General features: G+C 47.4%; 1 protein-coding gene across 16 annotated transcripts in view; it reads left to right on the top strand.

The window, feature by feature from the left end:
* The first annotated feature begins 1,229 nt into the window (after positions 1-1,229).
* LOC140504035 (cyclin-dependent kinase 11B) overlaps positions 1,230-12,889 on the top strand; it is a 39,802-nt gene continuing 28,142 nt past the window's right edge. For 6 of the 16 annotated variants that reach the window (XM_072608535.1, XM_072608536.1, XM_072608533.1 and 3 more), the window contains exons 1-5: positions 1,230-1,895; positions 5,418-5,543; positions 6,586-6,701; positions 8,343-8,470; positions 9,490-9,628. In XM_072608535.1, the coding sequence (XP_072464636.1) occupies positions 1,803-1,895; positions 5,418-5,543; positions 6,586-6,701; positions 8,343-8,470; positions 9,490-9,628 (602 nt within the window). In that variant the 5' untranslated portion in view covers positions 1,230-1,802. Of the gene's footprint in view, positions 1,896-2,433; positions 2,644-5,417; positions 5,662-6,585; positions 6,702-8,342; positions 8,471-9,489; positions 9,629-12,889 lie in introns of those variants that run through there. The other 10 variants (XM_072608542.1, XM_072608540.1, XM_072608541.1 and 7 more) reach the window with 3 other exon arrangements.

Below are 12,889 nucleotides of genomic sequence, written 5' to 3'. Positions count from 1 at the left end.
GCCAACAAACAGCTCACTCAGAATAAGCATCCTTACCTGAATGGGGGCCAGCCAAGAAACAGCTTGGTGGGTTTGTTCATTTGATCCCGGGGCAGCCCACACATATCCCATCCTGGCTGTGTTTGCTAAACCAATACATTTTGGTTTTGTATTCCTGGAGCTGAGTCTTAAGCAAATTAAAACCTTTGCACTTGAGGGATGGTCTGTGGCTTCATCTCAAATCCTAAGTGCTGTATCATGCTTGGCTCCCTTCAGATTGTTACCTGTGAGAGTCAAGCCATGTGCAGTATTCTGCCTGCTTGGTTACTAAGGACTAGAGGGGAAGGCACACTGCAGAGAGGGGAACACTGAAGAATTTGCCTTAAGCAACACTGCTTGCAGAGAGATTCCTAGAAACCAGGGAAGTCACACTGCTCGACATCCACACCACCACTGCGCAGGAGAATCAATGCCAACAATGGAGTTCCAACTTCCAGACTTACCCTCCACCCCCCCCACCCCCCCACGAGTTATCTAAGTATCCCTGTGTACAAATGGAAATTATTTTAAAAATAAAAGTGAGTTTTCCATTTTGAGAAACTTGAAAATAGCAACAGTAACTGCTTCTACACTTGAGCCAAACTGTGTTTGTTAAACCGAACTCAAATGTGTAGGACGAAAACCACACTACATAAGACATTTGGGGGTATTTTGTGCCTCTTTCAGTATTTCTGTAATTTAAGTTTGTTGCTTTCTATAAGATATTTGTCATCTGTGATTTGGTTTATCACTTTAATTCTTTTGTCTGGTAATAGGTTGATAACTGTGTAAAGAATCCTGTGGATGCCTCTTGGCTGTTCCTTTGTTATGAGTAAAACAGACAGTTTCTTTCCATGAGCATTGTTCTGATAAAATCAAATAAAATCAGTATTTGTGCTTCTGGATTTGGTCTTTGGTTTTGTGTTTCACTTGGAGGCCTTCTCTTCTAAAATTATCTAAGTTAATTTCTTGGTGATTTTCCAGTTCCCAAGATGAAAAGGAGCTACCATGCCTGAAAGAATTTAGACTACACTGACAGTCTTTGTAGATAAACATCTTTCCAGATGGGGAAGAAAGACATTACACGCAGACCAAAAAGAAAACTGCTAAATTTTTTCCCTGAGTAAGCACCTATCAACCAATCCCTCAGCCTCTCCCAGTTTGGTACCAAGTTATGTGTGACTTTATTGCGGTCCCCCCCTCCTGGTTTCAATCTTCAGGTAGATGGACCAAGATACTGGGGTGAGAGCTACAGCTGTCCCCGCACCAGCCTTCACCGGAATTAACAAACTTCTGTCCACTTAGGTATCTGTGGATTAGTCTGTCCTCTGCCCTGCTTACTGCACCCTTGGGGTACTATAATTATTCAATTCTGGACACTTTAGTTTCAGGGGGGCATTGACAGTCATCTCTATTTCCAAAGGAGGGTGAGAAAATGGCAAGACGGTACTGGAGGATCCGAAAGAACTGAAGATGTGAAGGAAGAAGGATGGGATCAGTGTTTTAGAATATTTCAAAGGGGGGTGTGTGTGTGTGTGTCCTTCCTGCTGAAGGAAGCCATCCCCAACCCCTCTTCATGCCAGCCTCCTTCCCTGTAATCCTTCCTTCTTTATCCCTTCAATATCTGGGTTGGCCTGTTGTCTCCCCCACTGAACTGCAAGGTGATGCTTCTTGTATCGCCAGCACTCACCACCGTGCCTGGCATACAGAGGGCACTTAAGGAGTGTTTGTTGGGTGATGAACTGCTGTAGCCCAACCCCAGAAAGAACGGAAAACGAGCACTTATGAAGCGCTTTCTGTGCGCGCGAGGCGATCTGCCAAGTGTTTCGCAGCGCTACCGCATTTCTTTCCGGATTACAACCAGCCCCGGCTGGAAGGTAAGTCCTGTCATCGTCTCCGTCTCGCCGCCGAGGGCGCCGGGCAGAGGCTGAGCGACCCCCCGGCCGGAGGCGAGATGCCAGCCGGGCCGTCCGGGGAGCAGGAAGCCCGGCCGCTCCGGGCGCTGCTCCGCCGCACCCGGTCTTGGCGGCCTCCCCGCCCGGTTCTCCCCCGGCTCTCGGGTGGAGCGGCGGGCCTGGGGGGGGTGGAGAGCTGCAGGGGGCCGTCGGGCGCAGCCGCCCCATTTTACGGATGAGGAAACTGAGGCGGGGGGGGTAGATGCCTTCGGGTCGCCAGGGGCAGGGCTGGTTCGGGAAGCCGCGCGGGCTCCCCGCCGCAGGGGGCCGGACGCAGGGCCCTGGGGGCTCGGAGCCCGGGGGCAGCCAGGCTCCAGCCGGATGTTCCCGCAGATTCCGGGCAGCGGCGGCCCCTCCCCTCGGAAAGGGTGATTTTGTTTTTTTCCGGGAGGCTGGGGAAGATAACGCCTCCGACGCGCTGGGGCTTCACGTGCCGTACGCGCGCACCCGCGCCCCGTACGTGGAGGAGACGCTCGTGGCGAAAGTGCGGCTGGCGGCTCGCGGGCTGCCTTCGGGTCCGCTCCCGACCCCGCCCCCTGCCCCGCGCCCTGACGTCAGCCGTCCGCGTCGCCGCCGGAAGTGACGCACTTCTCCCGCGCCCGATGCAGGTTCCCCTTAGTCTCCGGGTCCGGTGGCGGCGGCGGCGGCGGCGGTGGCGGCAGGCGCGGTGGTAAGTGTCTGGGCCCGGGGCTGGTGGGGAGATGCGCGGCCTGGGGTCGAGGTCGCCCAGGGGGCCCTCGGGCCTACCTGCCCACCTCCCTGACCCCGGCTCGGGGAGGGTTCCAGACGTGGGGCCTGTGGCGGGGCCGAGGCCGGGCCCGCCTCCAGACCTCGGTGGCGAAATTCCTCTCTGTCCGCGCCCCGCGTGGGCCCCGAGTCCTCGGGCCAAAAGCGGCCTGGGGGGGCCGCCGAGCTGCCTGTTGTGCAGATGGGGAAACCGAGGCCCGGGCCCGTGGCCGGCCCGCTGGGGAGTCTCGCCGTTTAAGGGCTCAAGAAGGCGAGGGAGGACGGCATGGTCACCGAGGCGCCGGACCTGGGTTCGAATTTTACCTCCTGCGCTTGCTGTGTGACCCTGGGCGAGTGACTCGATCTCTCTGAGGCTGTACAGTGCTTGTTTCCCAGCCTTAGTTTTCCCTCCTGTACAGCGGGCCTCATAACACGCTCGGTCCTGACTTGTGAGGGTGACAGGGAACCAAGTGAGACAATGTATCCCAGGACCCTGCGCCAACCTCTGTCGTTGTCACCGTCGCGCCTCCTCTGGCCTCCCGTCTGAGGGACCATGCCGCTGCCCCTGTCCCACCACCCTCACCCCGAGGTTCCCAGCTATACGATTTCGGAGGGGGTGGGGCACTTAATGACTGCAGAAATCATTTAACCTCCGGGCCTGTTTCCTCCTCTGGCATGTGGGAATGAGAATACAGGTAGCACCTGGTGTGGGAATGAGATAACACTTGGGGAGCACCTTTCATCAGCCTATGAAACTTAGAAAGTTTCTAAGGGCCCTTCCAGATGGGACATTCAATTGAACAATGAAATTTATCCCTCCAGGGCCTCAGTTCAAATATTCAGCAATGAGATACTACTTTGTACAGCCCGGTGCTGGGCTCTGGAAGAAATAGGAAGTTTAGCTATCACACAGCCCCTATCCTTACTGTCAAGTGGGGAAATGAAAGGTAAATACAGATAACTAGACTCTGGAGGTAATAGAGAAGGCCAGGAGGGACTTTAGATGTTATAATGTCCAGTTTCCTAGTTTTACAGATGAGGAAACCAAGGCCCAGTTATGTTGAAGGTCACAAAAGTAATAAGTGGCAGAGCTGGGATTTGAACTTAGCTAGGCCTTCCAACTCTACAGGAATACTTCAAGGGTCTGTGATTTTTGCCTTTCCTTACGGTAATACTGTAATGCTTTTTAAATGCATCTATGGTACTTAGGGTAAATGTTGTTGTGTATTATTAGAGGCAAGGAAACTTCTTTCAATGAGTGAGTACATCTCATTGAAATTTGTGTAAAATTTGGAGTCTAGAAGAGTTGATGAAGCTAAGCTAAACTTACTGAATTGTTGTGGCCCCAAAATTGATCACTCTCCAGCCAACTTTCTCGTTATTGGTGGGTTAGTGTATATTAACATGATAAGATGTGATAAATGTATTAGAGAAACATAAAAGATAATAGCTAGGTTTTTATAGTGGTTCACAGAGCATTTTAGTGTAGATGTATATTCACACACACACACGCACACACACACACACATACACACATATACATACATATATATCCGGTCCTGTAAGGTAGATACTATATTTTTCCCTACAAGTGAGAAACCTGAGGCTCAAAAAAATTAAGTGTCTTGCCTAGGATCACATATCTAGTAAGTGTCTGGGGCAGGATTTCAACTCAGTATTGGAATTTAAGTCCCAGGGAAAATTTGTTACTTTAATAGAAGAAGTAAGATACAGTGGCTTATGTAGCAGGTTTGAAGCCAGAGGTCCAGAGTTTGGATCCCATCTCTGCCACTTAACACAACACTAATGACTGATGTTGACATAGTGCTTACTGTGTGCCCAGCACTGTGCTCTGCGCCGTATGATTATTATCTCATTTAATCCTCACCACAGCCCTGAGAGATGTTGTTATTGTGTGAGGCAGACAGGTTAAGTGACTTGCCCAGGGTCACACAGCTAATAAGTGTTTGAGGCTGAATTTGAACTGAGATCTTACTGCCTAGCATTCTGTCCACTGTAGCAGTTAGCTCCTGTGTGACCTTGGGTAAGTGGCATATCCTCTCTAGGCCTTTGTTTCCTCTGTAAAATGAAGGGAGTTGGACTAGATTGTCTTTAAACTCTTTCAGCTGTACGTCTGTAATCCTGTGATAGGGTTTTCAGGAAAAGCTTCATGGAGAAGGTATTAATGGGACTTGAAGGAAGGATAGGAATTCAGCAAGTAAAGAAGTGGCATGTGGGGGAAACATTCTTGGCATCAAGAATGGTGTCTGCACAGACAGAGAGGCAGGAGAGCCTAGAGCATGTTTAGAGGACAAGTCCAGTTTGTAAAATTTGTAGAGTAAGAGGAAATAAGTGGGTGTCAGAAAGCTCTCTCTTTGGGGGCTGTGAGGAGAGAGACTGAGAAATAGAAATTCTTGCCTAACATTCTTTGGTATTCTCTGCCCTGCATCTAGAAGGGCCATCCCAGCCTGATCCCTCCCCCCTTCCCCCTACTCAGAGAGCTTTGGGCTTTCCCTGAGTGATGGGTCCTCATGGTGCTCGAAGGGGCCTTAGTGAGACCCAGGGCGTGTTCCATGGGTGCAGCCTGTTAAAAGCTCTTCCACCAAAGCCTTCTTGCTGCCCACAAACAGCTGTTTCACCAGGGCAGGAGGTGTCCCCAGCCATGTTGGGCTTGGCTTGGCTCCTCTTTCACATTCTCCAAATTGTTTCTTCTTTCAGTGTGGCTTAACTCCAATGGGTGATGAAAAGGATTCTTGGAAAGTGAAGACTTTAGATGAAATTCTTCAGGAAAAGAAGCGAAGGAAGGAACAAGAAGAGAAGGCAGAGATAAAACGCATAAAAAACGTAAGCTGCTTTTTAAAGTCAGTGCTTTGTAAAAAGGAAGTTTAATGTCTTTGCACTCATTTTCCCATTAGAACCTCGCTTCTTCGCTGAAGTGGTTTTGTACTTCCAAATGTCACAGGTGAGCCAAAGTCTCTTTAAAAAGTTACCAAAACCCCATCTGATTTCTCAGTTTATCTCAGAGATAACAAACTAAAGCTATTTCTAGATCAGGGGTTCTTAACCTGAAGTTCTTGAGCATATTTTTAAGACTTTTATGACTTTCAATATTAATTGTTTTTTTTGTAATCCTGTATATTTTTCACTTTATGCATTTAAAAACGTGATTCTAAGAAAGGATCCATAGTCTTCACAAGAGTGTCAGAGGGGTCCGTGGTGCAGAAAAAGGTTAAGAACCCTTATGCTACATGAAGATTTGTTTGGAGAATAAAGTATTAGGACCTAACATCATTACTGAATATTTCTAAGTGCAGTTGGATAATTGTTTTTCATTCTTTTCATGCTCACACTTACAAATAATACAAATGAAAATAAATATTGATAAAATATTGCTTTGAGAAATTAACATCTGTATTAGTTGGCAAAATAACATGCTCCAAAGAGCTTTTCAGTATGTTGGCGCTATCTGTGGATAGAATACCACCTTCATTTAAGTATCTGTTAAATAGAGCACAGCACTGTGTGCACCAGAGAGCCATCTACATGCTTTAGCTTTCCTCTCTGTTTGCGGGGCGTAGAAATCTCATTGGTAGCTGCAGAAGAAGAGAAACACTGCCCACCAACAATCTGTCTCCCTGACTCTGCCACTAAACATCTGCACCGGCTTCTTAGGACTTACACAGCTTCCTGTGGTACAAGGGTTACAGGCACTAAGCGACATCATATACCCCAATGAAAGAATTTGATTTTTGTATTTTATCGGCCTGTTGAAATTGGTGTAAAATTTTGTGTCTGAGGTCATTGATGAAGCTCACCTGAATGTCACTTTTCAAAAAGTAAAATGGTTGGTTTTTTGTTTTGTTTTGTTTTTCTGGTTTCCTTTTAGTCTGATGATCGGGATTCCAAGCGGGATTCCCTTGAAGAGGGGGAGCTGAGAGATCACCGCATGGAGATAACGATCAGGAATTCACCGTACAGGAGGGAAGATTCTATGGAAGATAGGTAAGTGGGCAGTGCCCTCACAGCCTGTCTGGTGGAGGGACCTTCGTCGCACCAGCTTTTTCAGTCTAGCTGAATTTTCTAAGTATTGTTTTGAAAAGGTCTGTCTGAATTCCATGTTTTGAGCTGAGTCATTGTGTGACTTCTCCCAAATTACCCACCTCTTCTGTGCTTGAAGATCTAAAAATAAAAACAGCAGCCGGCATTTATATGGCGTGTTGAAGCTTATAAAGTTCTCTTCACGTGTGCTTCTTTTCAGCCATAGATTATAGCACAGGTATCTCATCTCCCTTTTACAGGGGAGGTAGGTCACTTAACTGTCTGATACTTAGTGAGGGCAAAGGCAGGCTGTTGACTGATTGTGAAATTATGTGTAGATTAAGCAGTAGCAGTTCTATTTAAAATCTACCATGTTTTGTAATAATGTATTGAATTGCATAGGAAACATGAGAAAGATGCCAACTTGCTATCCTAGCTAGCTTGCTTCGTTGGCAGGCTTTTTTCCCGGTCAGTGCTTCTGGGAATTGAGGAGGTGGATCTGGCCAGCAGAGGAATTTGGGAGCATCGATCCTAGATCCAGAAGACCCTGTTCTTGTTCTTCTACATCTGTTAGCTCATCGCCCATCTCATTCTGGAGAGGTGGGCAATCACGCTCTCTGAACCTCAGTTTCAGTTCTATAAAAGAGACAGAAGCACACTCACATTGCCCCCACACGTGGTTGTTGTTTGAAAAGCATTTTTTAAATCTTAAGCTATGATTTTTCAAGTTTTTCTGGTTCTTGATGTCATAAATATAGTGGGGTGACCAGCAGCCTCAAGGAAAGTAGGATAGCACAGTGCCTGGCACAAAGTAGGCACTCAGTACATGCTCACTGACAAATAATACCTAGCATTTATACACATAGACCTCATTGGAGCCTCACAAGAACCCTGGGACATAAGTGCTGTTATTATTATGCCCATTTTATCTATGAGGAAATTGAGGCAAATTGAGATTAAGTGACTTGCCCAAGGTCTCAGAGCTAGTAAGTGTTTGAGGCTGGACTCCATACTTAGCATTCTGTCCACCATACCACTGAGGTGCCTGTATAGAACTTGACTTTCACAGAGCTGCAGGATTTTTAGAGGCCACATGGGGTCACATAGACTAAACTTTACAACTAAAAAATGAGAAAAGTGAGACCCAGAGAAGTTATGTGCCTCTTTTAAGGTTGTCTGGCTTGTCAGGGCAGCACCAGAACCAGAAGTCTGTTCTCCTGGAGCAGTGTACTTTTCCCTACATTCATCCCCTCCTTAAGCAAGTGGGAAGAAACCTGGATGGCAGGGTAGGAGTCGCTAGGGCTGGAAAGGACTTCCTCAGACCACGCCCCTGCTTGAAAGACTTGGGTTTTGGGAATCCCTCTTGGTGTTGAGGTCCTCATCTGACCTATACCTTACAGAAATGCATTTTTGCTGTGATTTCAGGTTTTACATCCTGACTAATATCTGACCCTCTTCATTCTCACGTGCAGAGGAAGGCCGTGTCTCTTGCTGTCTTTTTATGCAGTTCATGGCCATGCTCATTTTTAAGCTGTTAAGTCTCCAGTGTGTTTTCAGTGCACCTGGTGTGTGTGGAATCATTGCCATTTTGTATTGTGATCCTAGAGGTGAAGAAGATGACTCCTTGGCTATCAAACCACCCCAGCAAATGTCACGTAAAGAGAAAGCTCATCACAGGAAAGATGAGAAGAGGAAAGAGAAACGTCGACATCGCAGTCACTCAGCAGAGGGAGGTACAGAGCTGCTTCCCTTTTCATGCCAAGTCACTTTGAGTTTAGTTTGTTCTTCCCTCGAGCATTCTGGAGAGGTAGCCATTATCCCTTCATGGAGTTTTCCCCTATGATTTTTATATCGCTTTGTTCCTAGGTATGATTTCGTTGGGTAAAATTTATTTGGTTCAGAGTATAGAAGTCCACACCCCGTCTCTGCTACTTAATATTGAGCAGATTTAATGATCATAATTCACATTCCATTTGTTGTCACTTGTTGGTGAGAACAGTGATCTGTCAGATGCATGAACCAGAGACCGGAGTGGACAGCACTGTGCACCCTGTGCCCTCGGAGTCTGCCGGCCAGCCTGGTGGTCAGTCTTATTGCCAGGCAGTGTGTCTTCTATTTATAGAACACTTTACGATTTACAAAGTGTTTCCGTTGTTACATTACATTTCGTTATCTTAATTGATCCTTGAAGCAGGGAGCCAGGATAGGAGTCATTCTGTTTATTCCTGAAAAGGAAACTGAAGGGATTGAAGCAGTTGTGACTTGTCCAGAGTCACACAGGAAGTGACATAGCTAGCACTTGAACCCAGGCCCCATCTCCTGTTCTGTCATTCTCTGTCTTGTGGTGTGCACCAGGTACAGCCGAAAAATTGGGAGAGTGCTGGAGAATCTGGGGAAGGTTGCAAGGCTTTGGTCCCAAACCAAAAGTGATTCTAATAGGGTTGAGTCCAAAAAAAGTGTTGGTCTAAAGAGAAGTTAGGTGTCATTAGTACATGTGTGTGCTCATGTATATGTGTACGCATGTACACACACCCACTGGGATGGGGGGCAGGGCGTTGAAGAACACTTCCTGTGGACTGTAATGAGATGGGATTTATTACCTGGCATTTTGGTTAGAGATGAGTCCAAGTCCCATCAAAGGGAGCTGCTTTCTCATATGCTTTATAGATATTGCTGTAACTTACGTTTTAAGTTAAGTTCCTGGGACTTCACTGTATTTCTCCAAGCGTGACAGGATGTTTCCCCTCATTAGGGAAGCATGCCAGGGTGAAAGAAAAGGAGCGCGAACATGAGCGGCGGAAAAGACATCGGGAGGAGCAGGATAAAGCGCGGCGGGAATGGGAGAGGCAGAAAAGGAGGGAAATGGCACGGGAACATTCCAGGAGGGAGAGGTGAGAGCCTTTAGTTAGTCATCCAGCTTTTAAAGTACTCAACGCAGTGCCTGGCACAGAGGAAGCTCTATAGAAATGTGAGGTGCTGTCATCGTCATCATCATCATCACTCCATTACCTAGAAGATGCAGAACACAGTACTGAACGCTGTCCTAAGAAGTGCAAAAAGAGTAGAAAGATTCCTTCCAGTTAAGGATTGAAAAGACATGATCGTTTAAAAAGCAGTGTATCCATAAGGAGAAAGAGTCCATAAGTGCTAAGTGAAGGGAGAATAAAAGAAGTCAGTGTGGGACAGTGTTAGACAGTGAAAGCTGCCCAGAGAAATAGAACTTTGAACTGAGCTTTATAGACAATGATGGAGATAGTTTGGAGGAGAAAAGGGTGGTCTAGTGTTCTAAATGTAGCCAAAGCCAAGGAGCTGGCTGAGGAATCATGGGAGGTGAGGGAGGGGCCCTGGTGAGTGCTGGCTAATGGGCCTCCCTCAATGCCTGCTTAAAAAGTGGGGATTCCAAGTTCTTGGGTAGAAGAGCCATGGGATTCAAGAACGTCCTTAGCCGAGCCCCGTAGCATCACTCAGGGTAGATTAGAACAGGAAGGAGTTAGAGGCAGAGAGAAGATCTGGCAATGGGGGCTGAGAGAGGGCCTCTAAAACAGCTTGGCTGGCAAAAACTTCATAATGGCACAGACAGCCAGTGTTTCTAGGGCCCTTTACAGGGATCTCATTGGATACCGCCAACAACACTGAGGTAGGGGGCTATCTTTAGTCCCCCTAGATTTCTTAATTAGTGGGCCATGAAGGTAGGAGAGAGAAGTGGAGATCATTGAATTTAGGAAGTTAGCAGAATGATGAGGGAGAACCGCAACCAACCCTGGGCTGTCCCCTCTGGAGCTCATGTTCTAGAAGGGACATGCAATATAAAAACCAACGAGTATGGTACCAGATGGCGGACAGCCAGGTAGTGCAGTGTTTAGAGTGATAGACTTAAGAGTTAGGAAGATCCAAGTTCGAATCCTGCCTCGGACACTTAGTAGCTGGGTGACCCCTGGGCAAGTTGTTTTACCTCTCTCAGCCTCAGTATTATCATGTGTAATATGAGGGCGTTGCATTGGATGGTCTGTAAGGGCTCTTTTAGCTCTAAATCTGTCCACTGCTCTTTAAAGTTATGTTAGGGGAAAAGTGATTACTTTTCTAAGGGAGGGGAGGAACAAACTGGCATCAGGGAAGACTTCATGGGAGAGGTGGTATGAGAGCTGGAAGGGAGAGGGAGTCAGAATTCTAGGCTCGGGGAAGTGTGACCAGAACATGGGGGGAGGGGAGGAAGCAAGGCCGAACCAAATGGTTAGAGCCAAGAAGACATGGAAGGAAGCCTGGAAGGGATGGTGATGCCAAGTTGAGGAGGCCTTGAGTCCCATCCCAAGGTGTCTAAACTATTTGGAAAGTAGTGAGGACATCAAAGGGTTTGAGAGAAGGGGGACATCATTCAATTGTGCATCAGGAAGATGACTTGGCTATTGGTGACAGACGAGAAGGGAGCCCGGAACACCTGTTAGGCTCTTGTGCTCCAAGGGACCAGAGAGGGAGAAGTGGCATAGCATTGTGGAGAGAGGGAAGAGCTGGGACATGAGACAACGCAGGCTGGGCCCATTGCTGGGGGAAGCTCCAAGCAAGATGTCCAACAGGTGCCTGGGCTTCCTAAACAGGCTGTGAAGTCAGGAAGGGGGAATCTTAGTGCAGCCTCAGTGAGTGGTCAGATTGGAAGAGAATGAGAAAGGTGAGGAGGCAGTGGAGACAGGTAGTCCGCCTATAAGGTTTAGGCTTGGAAATGAGAGTCAGAGGCTGGTCATTGGTGTACACCCCACACTATGGGAAGGCTTCCCCCACCCCTAAGAAAAGGAGTTTCATGAACAGGCTTAAACAGAAGGAAATACTCTGGTGGGCTGTGAGAGGTTTGAACTGGCAACAGGAAAAGGATATGGGGGGGACCCTCGGGGATGGAGGGGCACAATGCCAGAATGTCAAAATGGGAACTGGTCCCCCCCCCCGCCATGCATCCCCATGAATTGTTAGCAAACGTTTCCTGACATCAAATCTAAACTTGCCTGTTTGCAGCTTCTACCCACTGCTCTTAGTTGGTCCCCATGGAGACAAGCAAAAATGAGCCCAGCTAGGGCCAGAATTAGTCCAAATAGTGATTCCCCTGATTTGGTTGCATTGTTCAAATTCACACGGCTTATTTCCATTAAATTGGAACCAATGACTGCATTTTACATTCAGATCCATGGGTCTCCTTCAGGGATTCATGATTCACTAATAGGGACCTGAGCATTTGACTAGGGATCGTACGAGGTGGCTGTGTTCAGTCAGGTCTTGTCTTCTACCTGGTAACCTAAAGATATCTGTCTGTTCTCCCCTCCCTGAATCTTCTCAAGACTCACATCTCCATTTCCTCCAACCAGTGTCCATGTGACACAGACTTCAGCTGTTCACCAATACCCTCCCTAAACCATGGTGCCCCACATTGAACTCAGAATTCAGATGGGGTCAAACCAGGGCTGAGGACAGTGAGACTGTCCCTTCCTTGGTCCTGGAAGCTGCTCCTCTCCAGGGAGCCGGAGCTCCTCTCCAGGGAGCCGGAGCTCCCCAGAGCTTTGTCTGTTTCCACATCAGTGCTGACCCATGATACTGGCCGTCCATTAGAACTCCCAGATTTTTTCAAATAACTTACTTCCCCTAGCAAGGAGAAGTTGATTTTTCAAACCCAAGTGTAAGAAATTTCACCTTGATTAGATTCAGCCTAATCCTCTATCCTGCCAAAGCCTTTTGGATCCTGATTCTGTCATCCAGTGCATTATCTCTGCCTCCTAGATTTTTAGCTTCCTCAGATTTCGTAAGACCTTAACTAAACCATTGATAAAAGTGTTACCCATTAGAGAGGCTATGCCTGAATTAATGGGATATGCCACTGAAGACCTCCCCTTAGCCCGCTCTGTAGCATCAAGGACTTGGAATCCATCCATTCAGCCCATGCCCAGTCCATGCAGTTGTACCGTTGTCTAGCTTTCATCAGCTTTTTTTTGTTTTGTCTTTGGAAGTTTTTATGTAGTTTATTTGTGCTCTGATGAAAAATCCATATTGTCTGCACAGATAAACACCCTCCATCATGCTTTTGTTCCTTCTTTTTGCCCTTGCATTTTCCCTGACTTTCTTCATTCTGTTCTTGTGTTCCTTTTGCTGTTTTCCTGATGTCTTTTTTTCTCACG

Source organism: Notamacropus eugenii, chromosome 5, assembly GCF_028372415.1.
Source record: "Notamacropus eugenii isolate mMacEug1 chromosome 5, mMacEug1.pri_v2, whole genome shotgun sequence".
In the NCBI taxonomy this organism is placed as follows: domain Eukaryota; kingdom Metazoa; phylum Chordata; class Mammalia; order Diprotodontia; family Macropodidae; genus Notamacropus; species Notamacropus eugenii.
This window is presented reverse-complemented; position numbering and strand designations above follow the sequence as displayed.